Genomic DNA, 18,339 nt, shown 5'->3' on the forward strand with positions numbered 1-18,339 from the left:
CACGCAATATCCTGTTGCAGAGCATGCTCTACAACATGACAACTGTGACCTCGGTGCCAGTTTCACCGCACACGCCATCTGCATTCTTCCCCCAGACACCAGTTTCTCGGAACTCTGGAGGTGGGAATTAGCGCTTCAACATGACCTTGGTTCTCACCAACCACCTGGCCTTAATTTACATAAATTTATTTTGTCTCAACATTCCTTCACAGCAACTACTCTTTTCTTCACTCTGTTTTAGTTTTGTTCACTTTTCATTTGCTTACCTCATTATTTTTCACTGCCCACCTCTGTTACGAAAAATACACTTAGCTTTTCACTATTATTAACTCATGTGCGATGTTTAAGCAATACTCTACGTCTTGCATATTATCCTGTCTTCCACCTTTAAGCTACCAGGTTTTCAAATCTCATCTGGTGCAGTCCCCAACAATCAGTTTTTCCTTCTCATCCCGTCCAGTATGTCTCCCAAGACCCAAGGTTCTGGGTGACTTTCCTGATATCTACACCTTTTCCTAGACCTCTCCAGTCCTTTTCATTCGACCATCTTCCTTCCCCTTCAACCCTTCTGCCAGAAGAAGGAGCCACTGGCTCCAAAACCTCAACTAATTATAACCTCCTTTTATGTGCGTGTTCTGCCACTGCTTGGTTTATGTATCCAATTACATTATTTTGTCAATTACATTGTCAGAAAGAATCTAATGGTTTACAACTGAGAGATTATACATAAGCTCCTGAAACCTGCCACAGTGTTTAAATACCTAGGAGTTCTCACTTCGAAGCTACATAGCATGGCAGAAACATGTGACATCAGTAGCAGGAACGGCAAATAAACGACTTAAATTTGTTGGGAGAGGTCTGGTTAAGTGTGGGGCATTTGTAAAGAAAGTGGCACAAAAGATGCTGGTGAGACCTATTCTACAATGCCGCTCTAGTGCTTAAAATCTTATCAAGTGGACTTTGGATAAATTCAGTGAAATGCTGATACCTTTATAACAGATCAGCACAACGCATACACACGTGTTATGGGGATGCTCAGGAAAGTTTAATAACAATTCCAGGATTAAAGTAACAAGGTTCATATGAAAACCTGCTGATAAAATTTAGAGACATAATATTACATAAAGGTTGGGAAATAATTCTGCTGTCTTTGTCATAAATTGCACAGAGAGTGTAATCATATTCCTATTTATCATCTTTCTATCTTCTCCAATGAACAGCCTGAAGATAGTAGTGCAGGGCTGATAAGTAGTAGTGATAGGAATGTTGAAGACTTTTTACATCATCACAGAAGCAATGTACACCAACACTGGGGCCAAAAAGGTAAGTGACAAATGTCAGTTATGGTGTCTGCAGTTGTCGCTGTTACAGCTAAGGCAAACACGACATAGTACATATGACAATGCAGTTGAATGACCTTAACATAAACACACAGTACTTCAATCAATGACGACTAAGCTAGCTACAGCCTTTGTGAACACAAGTGGTTCTTTGTTGTCAAAAGTGATCAACATGTGTCTCAGCAACAAACACACATAATAAGATTTTCGAAATAATGCAGCTGGAAAAATGTGAAGATTTTATTCCACAAACAGTTAAAGACCAACCAGCCAAGGACAGTTAGGCTTGAAGAGAGCTTGTAAAAAAATTGACACTGAAACTTGGGGAAGGCCACCCAGTCTATCTCGTATATGCTCCTACTTTTTTTTTGCTCTGTCATTACCTTACCTTCATCTGTCTACTGCTGTTTTGCCTGCTTCTCATATCCAGATACTAATAAATACAAAACATACTGTAATACATGACACAACGCACACGATACACACCTTAGTGTACGCTGATGTTCTTTATCAATGTCCAAACTGGAAATTAAATTAAAATCTTCCTCAGAGAGTAGTCTGCTTTGTGTGATGATGTCTATGACTTCATGAATTGTGGTAAAATCCTAAAAACAACAGAAATGACAGTAACAATACTAACATTTATCATAACAACAACATAACTTGAACGCTGATAAATGTGCAACAGATAACATACTTAAAGCTAACTGGCATAGGCTCAGCACAAAGCTTCACTATCACACTGGAAGCCTTGGACCTTCGAGTACCTTAACACATATGAAATTGGAAGGACGACTGAGTAAATCTCCCATCAATGAGTGTCAATAATGATGGACAGTGCTGGTCACAGCAAAAGTTCCACAGGCAGAAGTTTCATATTATTTCAGCCTGGTTGGAAAGAATGTGTGGGAAGTTCAAGGATGTGGAACAAGCTGACTACCTCCTGTTTCCATCAAGTTTCTAATACGTTTAGATACAAAAGTCAGTAGACATACAAAAATCTGTAGACAATGTCAAGTTTGTGAGTGTGTTCAGTGGGATTATAAATGTGGAGAAGAAGAAAACTGTCTAAAATCTGCTGGCATCTTTTAAATGCATGGGAATAAAATATCCAAATTCATTTTAGGGAATTGTGTTAGAGAATTGTGCCTGAATTTTAAATGAGTAATGTCAGTTTTGATGCGGAAAGCAGGAAAAAATACATTGAGAACAATGAAACATGTTTTTCTATGGAGGAGAGGGGAAGGGGGGAGGGGGAGGGGGAGGGGGAGGGGAGAGAGAGAGAGAGAGAGAGAGAGAGAGAGAGAGAGAGAGAGGTAATAACTAGTGACTCTGGCCAATAGTATGAAAAGAAAACTTTTTACTGTCATTAAACTTACAGTGACTCATAAATATCCCAAAATTATAGTTTGACTATTTCTGTTGTCCTGGTGTGGCTAACACAGAAGAGACACAAGTTTGATTTGCCTGAATATGGCTACACAAGTAAAATTGCACAATAGTGACGGCCATAAGATAAAAAGATAAATATAGAAGTCGAGCAGTCAGCAACTTGAAATCACTGCTGAACATGAAGGTTGTGATAATTAACAGAAAAATGCTAGGAAGAACTGTGGATCAATACCCAGACTTCAGATTTGCAGTTGGCACTAACCCACTGAGCTATCTGGGGACACCATTCTATACAATGAAACATAATTTACTTCTGCATTAGAAATGTAATAGTATTCTCAGAGAAAATCATTATCTATATGGCACTGTACACCACACCATACTGCACCAAACAATATGAATGCACATCCTCTCTTTATTGTCAAATAAGTACATCCATTTTTTTCTTCACAGTTTTCTGTGTTTTCTCTGATTAGCCAGCCTCCGAGTTGCTCATTGCTTCTTACAGCAGTAACAGAGATCACCTGTGGGAGCACATTAGTTGGAAATTCCGAATTACTCACCAGTCCACCTGATCTACTGATCAGCTCTAGAGATGGTATATAGATTTGCATTGGACAAAGATGGGCTGAAAAATTTATATCTATTTCTATATACATATTCCCCTCAAGCCAATATCCAGTGCACAGCTAAGAGTATCTTATACTAATACTACAATATTAGCAACTTTCAGTCTTCGCATATGGAGAGGGGGAAAAAGGAAGTCTATATGCCTCAATTCAGCTCCTAATCTCTCATTATTTTCATGGTCCCTACACATTATATGCAATAGAAGCACCAGTCCTCACCAAATATTAGTTCTCTAAATTTACTCAACAGTGTTTCATGAGAACGACATTGCCTTTCTTTAAAAGATTCCCATTAAGTTCTGCTAGCATCTTTACTACACTTTCTCATTAACTATACTGACTTCTTATGGGCTTAGCAATGTGTTACCAAATTCACTGGATATCTGCACTAGCATACTGTGTTTTTATCTAACCTAAGAGCCTCTCAACAAATCTATCGCTTTCATTCACCTTCCCTACTACTTATTAATTTCATATACTGGCATATTTCATACTTCTCTGTACTATTCCCCTGTGACCATATGTTAGAAAAATGTACACAGGTTCTGCAAGTTAACCACTAATCTTTTAACTACATACTAACAGTGTTTCCAAAGTAATTGTCTCAACAGTTACCTGACATTTTTTAAGGAAACCTCAGAAAACTTAAGTCTAAGTAGGACATATGTGTAACAGGTTATATGAATTACTCTGAGGTATCTCTGTGTGCAATTGAATAAATGAAATTGTTGGTGGGAAAAGTATGTGTATAAAGATTGTGTGCTGTGCTGATGATGTCTTATACTGTCTCAAGCAGAAGTACAGCTTCAACAAAAACGAAGCACACATGCTGTATAAGATCAACACACTGCCAATGAAGATACTATGTAACAAATTGAGGAGAAATTTGTACAGAAAAACAAATTGCATTTATTCAGTTGACTAACGTAATTTCAAAATCATTAACACAATATGACTAGCCAGTGGGAATGCTGAGAATTGTATGAAGTAGTTGTACTCACATTTCTACATTTTTACACATTGAATTACACCTGCTGCTGGTGCAGTATATTTCTTATTTCTGATACAAAACAAATCAGACTGATGCTGCAAATCTATATACTTGCCAAATAAGTTCAGTTAGTAGTGCTTGCCTTCAAAGTCAGACACATTTGCCTACAGGACAGTCTTGTCCATCCCTCCTACTGCAGAAAACATTTCTGCATGTGATTTTCCTTCAGGCTGTACAGGGGCTGAGTAGTTTTTGTCTTCTGATGGAGTGCAGGCTCATCTGTAGTACACTACATATCTACTACCACTGAATCACAGCATAAAAATGCAGTTAAAGCTCAAAAACAGTAATGCACTTGTATGTCATAACAGACACTTCCTTAGCAATCCAAGCAGTCTTACTCTGTTTGTGTTGAGATAATCATCATCAGTCACTACAGGCAACAGTTTGTGGAGGAAGCATGTGACTTTTTTTAAATAAATTCATCACTGGATGAACATATGTTTTGACTTCACATTTTGCAAATTATAAGTAATGACTCACTGGATATTTTTCTGAATTTCGATTAATACTCATAACATTGACAGTTATGCCTAACCTAAAATGTTCAAATTCAAACACTTCACAGATTTTATGCTAAAGCAATGAAACTGCATCTACCATACATTTTCCACTTCTACATGATTAATTACAATTGCAAGAAATATTACTGCACATAAAGCAATGTTAGTTACCAATGAAAGTGCAGAAAAACTTACCAGTCTGTTTATTCCCCACCAGTTTGAAGTAATATACTTCCTCACATCAATTTTATGCCACAGGGACTGAAACAGAAAAAAATCTCTAAGAGACTCAAGGAACAAGCATAAGTATATTGTTTATCAACAGGAACATATACTAACTATTCATGAGGTTACAACAAGCACATTTGGTACAAAATTTAAGTATTTTTGAGTCAAACATTCTTTTCTTGTAATATCTTTAAAAAATTGAGAGTCGAAAGGAGGGAAGAAAATTTAATATAGACAACTTTGATAAATGAAAAAGTAAACCATGAAATGGAGAAGGGCTGGATTTCATTTTATAACATGTGTCTTATCAAGCCTAAACAGGTAATGTTTTCTGAATGTCAAACAGTGTATCGTGAACCCTTTGACTGTGGCTGACTGCTAAAGCAGTCCGACCACACCGTGCCCTGGGTGCGGCTGACTGCCACAGCGATTCAGTGCTGCCATGCCCCAGGTGCTGCTGACTGCTGTTGAAGTACTGAGATGTTCCCTCCTCTCCTATTGTTTAGCTGCACTTGAATACGGCATATGTTTGTTTGCAGTGCTACTGGTGGACTCTCCCCACACCTTATCATTTGCTCTAACTGAAAAAGACTGAATTTCAATATGTAGAACACGACTACATTTGACGTCAATGTCAGTGCTTCTGGCGGACTCTCATAGCACCTGTATGAGTGATTTGCTTTAAACACAACAGATGACGCTACTGTGATTTCTGTCTAACTGTAATTTCGCGCCTTTCTGCGAGAGATTACTCTTGGTTCAGATATCAGTCGGCTATCATTCGTTTATGTTTGCATAGTGAATTTACGTATTGTGATGGCATGTAAAAAGCTGCTCACCTCCGAAGAGATAATACAGATGTTGATGGAGAGTGACTCTGAAGAATCGCTGTGCTCATCAATAGACAGCGATTCAGATGAAGAAGATTCTCTTACAAATAGTTTACAAAATACAGATGTTGTTGATTCTCATTCATCTCCATCTGTAATTGCTAGTGCAAAGCCTACAACATAGAGAGGAAGTCCGCAGCTGGGTACTTCTATTCAACATTCATCATCTTCAAATGAAGACGCACAGCGACCCACAAGAATGACAGAAAACAAATAGAGTAATAAAAAAACTCTTAATTCTTCTTTTGAGAGACTGTAGAAGTATATCACTATTGTAAATGTCTTTATTTTTATATACATTATAATAAAAATGCACTTCACACGAAAATGAAGTGTAAATATTGTAAATAAATACCCCCCAATTCTTCCAAAGCCAGTCCACAGACCAGAACAAAACAGAAAGCCAAAAAACAGTGAGCGTGTTGGAAGCATTGCGCATGGCGAGTGTGCCAGAAGCACTCTGCAACCGAAGAAAGGTGAGTGTCGTGAAAATGCAGCACACGAGGCGCGACAATGCAGCACACGAGGTGCGACCGCCAGTGTTCTGCACAGCAGTCAAAGTGTTAACATGTGACGTGTATCATTGTAGCAAATATGTGCAGATGAATATCAACAAGTTAACAATGTGCATCAAACTTTAGGAGTTAGGTGTGTAAAATCATTTCCAACTAAAGACTATGATGAGGGTCCTTCTGATAGTACTGAAGAAATTACACAAATTAATTATGTACACTGCCAGTTGCACTTCAATAGAAATTGCTAGAAATCCAAAAGACAATGCCAATGTAATAAAATCACTTTTGGGACAATTGAACCCACTGGGTAATCCGCCAGGAGATGAGGCAGGCAAGATAAGATGCAGGGCTGGTAAGTAGTAGCAATAGGAATGTTGTAGACTTTTTACATGATCACAAAAGACATCTTCAAATCATATCAATGACCTCTAATTTACATTGTGTGGGCCAGTGTGTCTTGTCATATCGCTTGTCAAAATTCAATTCCACGGATTCAGAATAATGAAAAAATCACCAACTAGGTATTTTTTGTGATCCACTTCATGCATTTGGTTAAGCAGGGGATGAAGTTCTCCAACACAAAAGATTTAGTTTTATAGGAAAATGGTTTGAATCATACTTAACAACAGGAAGATAATACTGAAATAAGGAATATTTTAGTAACCAAGGGATGAATCATCAATGGAGGGTCACACAGATTAACTTTGGATCCATTCTTATTCCTCACATATGTGAATGGCTAGCCACATATTTTATATCGCGTAGAGTAGTACTTTTATATATAGTAAGGAAATTTCAGGCAGAATGCAAATCTCAGGAGCAAAGGACATCATTCACTGAGTAACAGAAGAATTCCCCCCCTTCCCCCCTCCCCCCCTCCGACACACACACACACACACACACACACACACACACACACACACACACACATACATTGTGCCAGCTGGACACACAATACTGGGATTGCAATTCGGCACGTGGACAGAGATGAAGGGTTGTATCAGCTGGGGTTGGTAGGCACAGAAAGAAGCAGGAAGTAGGAAGAGGGGTTGGGGACAGATAGCTAACAGTTCAATGGGAGGCAGCAGGTGTGCAGAATAGGAATGTGGGAGAGAGCGGTAACAGCTGCATGGGCTACACACACGGCACTAAAGTATCGAAGCTGGTGAGTTTGTGTGTGGCATGATGCAGATGATGTGGTGGCATGGACTGGGAGGGGGCGATGGGACAGAGGAAAGAGAAACTGTTTGTGGGGAGTGGAGACAGTGGTTAGTGGAGACTGAAGGCAGGAGAATGACGAAAGCAAAGGATGTATTGCAATGATAGCTACAACCTACATAGTTAAGAAAAGTTGGTGCTGGAGGGAATGATCCAGACGGCATGGGTTATGAACCAGCCCCTGAACAGAAGCATCTTGTGCTCAGTAGTGTGGTGCACCAATGGGTGGAAACACTCTTCTTGGCCACAGTATAGTGATGAATGTTCACTCTGGTAGACAGCTGGTTGGTGACAATGCCCTGTGCACAAAACGCAGCAGAGCTGGCATATTACAATTCTGCTTTCACATGTGGCCCTGCCTCTGATGAGATAGAATAAGCCTTTGAAACGACTGGAGTAGGATGTGCTGTGTGGGTAAATCAGGCATATCTTGCACCTGGGTCTTCCATAGGGATATGACCTTTGTGGCAAGGGACTGGGAGTGGCAAGGGACTGGGAGTGGGTGTGGCATAAGGAGGGGCCAGGATGTTATGTAGGTTGGATGGGTGATGGAATACCACTTTAGGAGGGCTGGGAAGGATCAAGGGTAGCATGTCCCTCATTTCTGGGCATGACAATAGTTAAAGTCATAGTGAAGAACATGGCTCAGCTGCTCCAGTCCAGGCTGGTATTTGGTGATGAAGGGGCACTCCTTTGCAACTGATTCTTGGGGTTCGTGGGAGGACAAGGAATGTGCAAGAATATGGTGTACACAATCTGTTTGCGTAGCAGGTTTGGAGGGTAGTGCCTGATTCTGAAGGCTTTTGCAAGCCCTTCAGTATACTGGGCAAGGGCATTCCTGTCACTGTTGATACCCCATACACAGGTGGCAACACTGTATGGGAGCAATTTCTTGGTGTGGAAGGAGTAACAGCTATCAAAATGCAAGTACTGTTGGTAGCTGGTGGGTTTTTTACAGACGGAGGTATGGATGGAGCCATCAAACAAGTGAAGGTCAAAGTGCAGGATAGTGGCACAATTGGTTGCAGAGGACAGTGTGAAGCAGATGGGGGAGAAGGTGTTGAAGTTGTGGAGGTATGAGGATTGGTTGTCTTGAGCCTGGGTCCAGATCAAAGATATCCTCAATGAATCAGAACAAGGTAAGGGGTTTGGGAGGCTAGGAAGGCATCCTCTAAAAGGCCCATGAACAGGTTGGTATAGGAGGGTGCCATGTGGGTGCCATTGGCCGTGTCATGGATTTATTTAAATACCTTCCTTTCATGGGAGAAGCTGTGAGTGTGAGGGATGTTGGAGTATAGGGAGGTGGCAGCAACAGTGGCAAGTAGGGATCCTGGTGATAGTAGGGTGAGAATCATGAGAGTCAGGGAAGGAAGTTGTTTGTATCTTTGAAATGAGAGGCAGGACTGCCAACATTTGGTTGGAGGTGTTGATCGACAGGATCAGAGATTCTTTCAGTGATAGCAGAGAACAAGCTGCAACGAAGCATCCAGGTTTATTGAGTTTGGGAAGCATGTAGAAGGGGACGTGCGGAAAGGTCATAGGAGAGAGGTTGGCAATAGACTCAGGGAAAATATTCTGTGATGGGTCTATGAATTTGAGCAAGGACTGGAGGTTATGCTGGACTTGTGTGATGGGGTCACAATGTCATAGCTTGTAGTCGGATGAGCCAGTTGGTTGGCAGAAGCTTTCCATCTGTAGTCATTGTAATTCGTAACAATAATGGTGAAGCAGTTGTCTCCAGGCAGCATCATTAAATCATGGCCTGTTTTGAGGTTGTGAATGGCTATCCTTTCTTATGATGAGAGGTTTGTGTTGCTGGCAAGGGGCCTGGGGGAGGATGGTGAGACCAAGCTGGAAGTAAGGAATTCTTGGTGGATGGAGGGGGGGAGGGTACTATGAGCTGGTATACAGAAGGTTCAATGTTGCACTCAGGTTGGCTTTGGTCAGTGGGATTTGTAGCAAAGAAAGGGATCAAGAGAAAGAGAATAGGTCTGACTAGTCCAACAGTGTTCAACTTGGGTGTTGAATTCGATGTGCTGCTCCTGGACAGGACTGACTCTTTTGTAAGACTGAGGATTTTGATGGAAAGGTTGACAATGGTGTTTTGGGTTTCTATGGATTCTGGATTTTGTGGAGTATTAAGAGGGAGTTTTGGAGGATGCAGCAAATTAAAAAGGTCAGCAAAACACGATATGGGGCTACGAGTGGTTTAAGGTGGTGCTCACTGTGAATAGGATAGGTATTGATGGGTAGTGGAGCTTCAAGACAGAAGAAGGATGTCAACAAGTCTGGTAACTCATCTATAGCTACACATATACTCCACAATCCACCACAAGTTTCATGGCGGAGGGCACCTTGTACCATTACTATCCAATTCCTTTCCTGTTCCACTTACAAATGGGGTGGGGTAACGACGACTGTCTACGCACCTCTATCGGAGCCCTAACTACTCTTATCTTGTCTTTGTGGCCTTTAAACTAAATGTACATTGGTGGCAGTACAATCATTCTGCAGTCAGTTGCAAATACTGGTACTCTAAATTTTCTCAATAGCCTTTCATAAAAATAACGCTTTCTTCCCTCCATGAATTCCCATTTGAGTTCATGAAGCTTCTTCGTAACACTCTAGCACTGATCACATCTACCGGTAACAAATCTAGCAGAATGTCCCTGAATTTCACTGATGTCTGATATGGTTGGGATCCTGTCAGTTGGACGTATTTCCAATTTTGACTTTTAGCACAATCAGTTTCATATCACAAAACACAGTCTTCTTTGGCTGCCGACAACAAGTATTTGACATTACAGAAAATGAAGCCCCCGAGTTATCTAATGCCCAAACAGGTTTGCCGTCAAAGATATTTCCTGATATCTTGGTAAGTGATGCCAACAGAGGATTTTCATCTGTGGTGGCCTCACCTCCATCGGTGGTCACCTCACTCGATTTTATTGAATTTGAGGGCTAGGCAAGTGGTAAGCACTCCTGTACGGCAACAGGAAACAGCTACAGCATGCTGGAAAATGAATTCATCCTGGGTACAGTTATGTGCCTTGTCCCACAAGTTTCGTCAGCAGTTGACTTGTCTATAGGTCTGTTGTGATGGTCGATGTCTTCAGTGCAATAGTTGTCCAACACTCATCTTGTTTCTCTGCAGTAGTGCAAAACATGTCTAGGTCATCCACAGTGAAAATATACTGGTGTTTTCTAATCTGTCCTACAAATGACCGTTGTTCTGCAGGGCATTATGCTTGGTGGATGAATTGGTTGTACCTGTGTTAGTCAGATACCTGGCTGGCATTTGAGGGCTACAGCATGAGTCGGAGTTGACCAAGTCATTTGCCCAAGACTGGTGCTAAAGACAGACAGATCTCTTCTTCAACATTTTCCATTGCCTCCTGAAATATGAGGGTCTACATTCACGTCTGGTACCCACTGCATATTCAGTCCAACATTTCTAGCTGCAATAAACTGATGTTTGTCTTCTCTTAGTATCGTGTGTGTGTGTGTGTGTGTGTGTGTGTGTGTGTGTGTGTGTGTGTGTGTGTGTGTTTTTTGACTTCACAAGTGCTCAATGGCAAGGTTATCAGGAATCTGAGGCGTTTCAAAAGGACTGAATAAAGATATAATCGTTAAAATTGTTGCACACAGTGAGGATGAAACATACAAAATGACACTTGTGCACTCAATCCCACATCACTTGCATTCACTCACACAATAGCTATATCTCACGTCTTAAGACAATGGAGAAAATGCTTAAGTTGTTATACTAGCAATTGAAACACAAGCAAAACAGCAGAGGAGCTAAAACAACAGCACTGGCAAATGTGACTGACTATTCACTTAACAAAAAACATGGGTGAGCCAGATACCCTGTTAACACATTAAGACCATCTCCCTAAGATCTTGGGAAATCTGTTGGACAATTAACAAAACTTTAAAAACTCTAACTACATTTACTGTGCAGTCGCTTAAAATAGAGGGCATGTCTGTCAGCAAATCTCCTGCTACCTTCTAGCCTGAAAATAAAACACAGTCTGATAACATGTGGTGCACAGTTATCTGTACACCACAAGCACCAAACACTGCAGGATCTCCTCCCTGGAGCAAGAAGCCATGCATCATATGGCTGAGGCCTATGCAAAGATAAGTAAGGAGGACCTTGTTCCATCAGTGTGACCAGAAGAAGGTATGCCACAGCAGTGTTGTGGGCTTTACTAAATGGAGCTTATCGTCTGTCATTTCCAACCACAAATTCTTCCATCAACGCAAGACTGTGTCTCAACAGCAAGGGAATAGCACGAAGGGGTATGAAACACCACAATAACTGAGGATCACTACTTGCCTCCTTGGGTACTACATCCACCCTGCAATACCCTAGTGCCCTGGTAACCAGCAGAAGACACCTCATTCCCTAGCCTTTGTAGACAGAAGAGGGCATCCTGGATATTCTGGACTACTTTATTTGCTGGGTTTAAGCTTTTTAGAGAGCATAGGGCACTCGGAGAACTAGAATAGACAAGGAATTTAGTACTCTAATCACACCTCATCTGCTCCAGTGATAATTCCGTGTTGAAGACAGTAATGTCTTGAGGCAGTCGGACATTGAGGATAAAATCAGCGAAAACAACAGAGCAATCAATGAAGTCCCCATGTTTCGCTCCATCTGTAAACACAGCTGTAGAACTGTGTTGCTCAGCTAAAATGTCCTTAACTAATGTGGAGAAAAAGCATTCCACACATGGATGAGCAGCTGCATAGTATGCACATGAATTCAGAGCTGCAAGGAACTTACATGCCTGGCACATCATGAGGAGTTGCTATCAGACTGTAAGTGGTAGTTCACTAGCCTCAGCACAGAGACTGGGCAGGGCATGGGCTAGTTGTACAAGAATCCATGGCCAGCTTAATCCCCTCATAGTGGACAGCATCAATAATCTGTACATAAGAAGGCCTGACCAATCTATACACTGTGCAGCCCTAGTGACAGATGCACAAAAGCCATATAAAACTGTAGGAGACATGCTCTGCCCGCTCCCCAAGGTCTGTGGCTAAGTCACTTCATGATATCCAGTGTCTTCAGAGGGCTTTCAGGTCTTTTAGGTGTGGCAACCACAACACTTTGGAGTCAAAACACACACACACACACACACACACACACACACACACACACACACACACACACACAATTTATCTGCAGAAAATTGAAGACCTGTCTTAGCAGCCCACATGCCACTTGTCTAACCTAAGTTGCAACTGACAAGTCACTGTTGCAACACTGGAGGAGGAATAGGAACAGCAAAAGTGTCCATAAATAAGGAGTGTTGTATAGAGCTCCTTACTTTAGATGTGATACTGTTTATGGCTAGGGCAAAGAGCACAACACTTAAAACACTGCCCGGAAAAATACCATTCTCCTGCTCAAAACGATCCAACAGTATGTCACCAACACGGGACTTAAAAATCTGCTTGGACAGGAAAGACGGTATGAAGATGGGGAGGTGGCCATGAAAGCCCCATTGGTGAAGTTGCTCTAGAGTACTATGCCTCCAACTAGTTTTGAACGCCGTACCGATTTCAAAGACTACATTGAGACAGTGATGTTTATGTAACAAAGGCTGCTGAATAGCCACCTCTAGAAAGGTCAGGTTGTCAACAGTTGACTGAAATCTCTGGAACACACATTGAGAATGGCTAAAGAGCTGCTTGGTCTCCAACAACCAGACCAGATGACAGTTAAGCATACATTCCAGGGCCTTTCCAATACAGCTCATTAAGATAATACTCCGATAACTACTGGGACATATGGAGTCCTTTCCTGGTTTGAGGAGAGGGATCAAAACTGCCTCTCGCCAAGAGTTGGGGAAAGTGACTTGTCTGCCATATCAAATTAAAACATTTGAGGAAAATGTCCTTGGATGCTGTAGGCAAATGTTGAAGCATCAGTACCAGGTTTTGTTGCGACCGGGCGCAGTATAACAAGTATGAAACACTGCCGTTTCCAGCTCCCACATGGAAAAAGGGTAGTTGCAAGACTCAGAACTGGTGCATCTGAAGTTCAACTTACCCCTCTCTACAGTTGCACGGTAGCAGCAAAACACCAAATCCTGGGTGGCATTGGCAGTATTCTGAGCAAAATCTCTGCCACGTCTGAGCAATGTCTCTGGGCATAGTTTGGAGACACCCCTGTTTCAGCACTGCTGCTACAGGTAAACTAATGACTGTGTTTACCAGCCTGATGGCTCCCATACTTTTGTAGAACAAGTGTAACGGTTGACGGAGTCCAAGAATGTCTGCCACAGTTGTTGACCCAAAAGGCTGTGACGTTGTCTGCTGTTGAGTGGTACTTAAATCACCAAAGAACAGGATGCCTGTCCCATTGCTGAGCGGCACTCACCAATCCACCAAGGAAAAGGTTGCCTCCTAAGATGACTTGAGGACTTTATGAGATTGATAAGTCAATGGCATGACAGATCACTCGTGTAATGTGGTCCACTCATTACCGAACACTGCCATGGTATTCAAACACAGCCATCTGGCTGAACAATATCCAGTTAGCCCTGCTGTCCATTCATTTTGATGGTGTCTGTTCAGGTAGTGCTCCATCCAGTAGGTGGATCACAGTGAGAAGTGTTCACTGGAATGAAGGTCATCAGCTGCTTCCCAATGAGTGGAGTCACCAAGCGTGGGAGACCAGACAAGAGAGGTCGATGGCTGATGACAATCCAGTAGCAGCCGAGAATTTAGTGGAACTGCCCATAATGAGGATGTACAGCACCTGTGACATCATGACGTTCTCCAAGATTCAACCCCTAGGGCAAGTATAGTGCAAGCCCCATAATACATTATGGGCCTTGAAATCACCCAATAGGAGAATTGGGCAGGGTAGTTGTTCAATAAAGTCTGTGAAGGCCTCAGAGTCAACTGCGTCCTGTGGTGGTAAATACAGGGAGCATGTAGTGATCTTCTGACCCACATGAACTGTAACGACTATAGCTTGCAAGTCTGTAAGCAAGGAGAGAGCAGAGGAAAGGTGTGTGTTACTGACAAATACACCAACTCCTTCCTCGGCTCTGCCCCAGTGAGGTCATCATTTCAGTGGAGGGTATAGCCCCTAGGGCCGGGGTGTCAGTGGCTTTAAAAATCTTTCTTGTAAACAAAGGCACAAGAAGTGTGCCTATGTCAGTAGATTCACCTCCTCCATGTGTCCCGAACCCACTAATGTTCCACTGAAGCCATCTCTCATGAGGGTAGGATTTTTATCCTGTCTTTCCATCACAAGGGAAGCTTGCAATGTGTGGAGGCTCAGTCTTGGGTTGAGATGATTGCTCAATCCAACATCATGGTCCATTAGCTATACAAAAGAATCATGAGAGATGCCAGAGAGGAAGATGACGACATCGTCAGATTGTTTACTTTCCAACCTCGTCATTGGTGGGTGCCTGGGCTTTGATTTTTTTCCCTGGGATTCAGAGATACTACCATGGCTGTGGTAGTGGCAGCACTGGATGGTGTACCAGGCTGAATATTTGGAGGGGTCTGCAATGTCTGGAACCACTGCCATTTCCAAAGTTCTATGGGGAGGAACAAACATCAAAATAACTACAGTTTAACAAGTGCACTGACAAATGCAGGTACTAGTGCTGACACTAGTAACCTCCGTTTGGGTAACAACATCGGCTTTCTGCACTGGCTGTTTAAGAACTGAAGCAACGGAGATAGCAACATTGGGGGCAGCATGGCTTTATACATCTTTCTGGCCTCACCATCTGGGGGGCACTTTGTAGTCTTCAACTCGTGTATCTTCCATTCTTCGTGATATACATTGCAGTCCCAAGCCCACATAAGGTGAGTCCCAGAGCAATTAACACACACTTCAAAGGAGATGCACAGGCAACTCCTTGGTGGGCGACCTAACCATACTTGCCACAAATGGCTTCTCTTGTGGACACGAGTACTATGCCCAAAATACTGGCATCTGCAGCAGCACATTGGGTTGGGGACATAAGGTCGCACTCTTAGGCAAAGAAAGCATGCCTTAGTGTGCTCAGGAAGTTTCGTGCTCTTGAACATCAGGGTAGAGGAGTTGGATCTTACTAGATCCCTGTTCAGCCTTTTCATTACGTTTTGTACATCAACTTTACTTTCTGGAGCCCACTCACCTTTCATTTCCTCCTTCGGAATGTCTACCAGATCCCTGCATGTCCCAACACCTCTGCTGTAATTCAAGATGGTGTGTAGTCCAGTTTCGATGGTATACTGTATACCAGCATGTGTTCTGTTGCTAGAGATGATACTTTTAGAATGAACTCCTGAGTCAGGAGGACTGTCTACATGAACGATCTTGTTTGATTGGGTGTTGGCACCTACCAGCAGCCCACTCTTTCCACTAAGAGTAGGAGAGAATTTCAAGGGTTCCATTTCTGTTCCACTACCAGCTAGGGAAATAAAAGCCCACCTAGACAGAGACCCACATGCCTAAGCAAGCCTGGGTCCCCCAGAGGTTGTCTGCTAATAACTGTTCCACTTAAACAGCCACTCATCTCATCAGCATGCAACACCTTTTTAAATAAAAGTTTTTTGATAGGGGTTTCTGCTATCCTCACAATATGGACAGTGAAGCCAAGCTTGACTGCCAAGATCCTTGTTCCCTGCCATGCGGTGGCAGATAATGATCAAATGGTCATTACTTCATTATGTCATTATGAAATGAAAAACTGTCTGTGCGTGGTTTCCACCGACATTTGCTGCCTACAAGAGCCTGAAAACTAATTTTGCAGTCAGCCAGAAAGTGATGGAGAACATACTGACCCTAATATTCAGTCTGCAAGTTCACATTACTCTTTATGCTCACTGAAAGAAAATTTTCCTACGTGCTATTTACTCGGCAGGATCAGGAACTATGAATGAGTTTTAACTAACTGAAATATTCTGTAAAAGTTCACAAACACAAAATGTAAGTCTTAGTATTGTAACTAATATCCCTATCAGAAACAGTACTATTAACAGTTCAAAGGTGACCTCTAAGGGAAGTTCCAAGTAAAATGGTCTATCACCCTGATTTCTAATCACCAAAAGTTAATTGCTCACCTTGAAAGTGGAAAATAATCTCACCACTTGCCATGCAATTTTGTCAACATTAAGGGTAGCACACAAGCAGTTACTTCCATGAAATCTAAATGACTCAGGACAGTGTACAGTCCTCACGAGTTCACTACCTAATTTTACCGAAAATGCATGCACATCTGCCCAGCTCTGACATCATCTGAGGCACAACACACATTGGCATTTGACTGATGCAGACAGTTTGCTATCTCGGTGTAAATTGTGTCCTACCACTGCCTCTCTGGGGGTATTTTCATAGGAGCACAGTGGATCACCAAAAGGAACATCTGTCATCAACCACCCTAGGCACAGGTAACAGTATCTAAATGGCCCCTCTTTCTCAGACACGTTTTGAAAAATAGTTATTTTAATTTTCAATTTCACTCTTAAATTATGGTGCAATCCTTTCTATGTTAAGCACAAATGGGTTACGATGATGTGTCACTGGCAGTAGTGAACTGGGGTATGTCCAGGCACGCGTGTTTTCCTCTGTACCTCTTACAATGATACAGTGTTTGTTTAGCCCCACTGAGACACACAACACTCCACCTCTGTGTTACATCGTGGTTGCTGAAGCATGCCCAGGGCTTATGGTGATAGAGGACTGATAGTGATTATCAGCCCCCAGCTCAGGAACCCAAGGGTAACCAAGCCCGTACCCACAAATGAATTCTGGGTCCCAGAGGGGCTTTCCTTGCACTAAGCACACTTGCTGCTGATTATCACCAAATGTTTTCTTCAGTTCATACTGAAATTTCACCTACTGTTGAGCTGCATCATCCAGGTAAAAGTACACATCTGCTAAACACATCAAGTCACCCCACCTCTTGTATTTGGCGACTCAGTTGGATCATTTCAGACATTTTGTCTGGGCGTCTCCGAAAAACTCTGATGGATACCCTGATGTTCAGTTGACTTACTTTTTCTGCAATCCTTTGGTCTCCTGAATACAAGGACCTTGAGGATGATGTACTGCTTGTATTCCAGTCCCTATCTGTGTAGGGAATGGCTTTTCCATTGCCTAATTGGAGCTGCAGTGGTGTAGGTGTTTTGAAGTACCAGCATGTCCATCAATCATCATGTCTAACCCACAATACAGTCCAAATCCAAAAGCACAGTTGTCAATGAAGTACAACACTACGCACTGAGCACATTTATTATGAACACCCGTGTACAGACAGAACAGCACTTAACTCTTGGATGAGGAATGCTGCTATTCATACAGATACTGAATATTCCCAAATATACAAACAAGAAATTTTGAGATCCTTCCAGAAATGGTAAATACTAAATAACAAATAATTACTGGTGGTCAGGTTTGAACTAGTGAACTGTAGCACTCCAGCCAGCAACACTAACCACGAAGCCATGTTGCACACAGCACTTGCTCACTCATATCAGGGCATAATGGTTGATAAGTACTTTGATTATCCATCATCACGCCCTGATATAAGGGACATCCTACCTAAGA

The 18,339-nt window shown here is 42.1% G+C and overlaps 1 protein-coding gene across 2 annotated transcripts in view; it reads right to left on the reverse strand.

Moving 5' to 3' along the window:
• The window catches only part of LOC126482319 (vezatin-like), a 111,655-nt gene that overhangs the window by 65,505 nt on the left and 27,811 nt on the right, over positions 1 to 18,339 (reverse strand). For both annotated transcript variants that reach the window (XM_050106361.1, XM_050106362.1), the window contains 2 exons: positions 5,111 to 5,176; positions 1,827 to 1,945 (listed from right to left, as the gene is read on the reverse strand). In XM_050106361.1, coding sequence (XP_049962318.1) covers positions 1,827 to 1,945; positions 5,111 to 5,176 — 185 coding nt within the window. The remainder of the gene's footprint in view (positions 1 to 1,826; positions 1,946 to 5,110; positions 5,177 to 18,339) is intronic.

This window comes from Schistocerca serialis, chromosome 5 (assembly GCF_023864345.2).
Source record: "Schistocerca serialis cubense isolate TAMUIC-IGC-003099 chromosome 5, iqSchSeri2.2, whole genome shotgun sequence".
NCBI lineage: Eukaryota > Metazoa > Arthropoda > Insecta > Orthoptera > Acrididae > Schistocerca > Schistocerca serialis.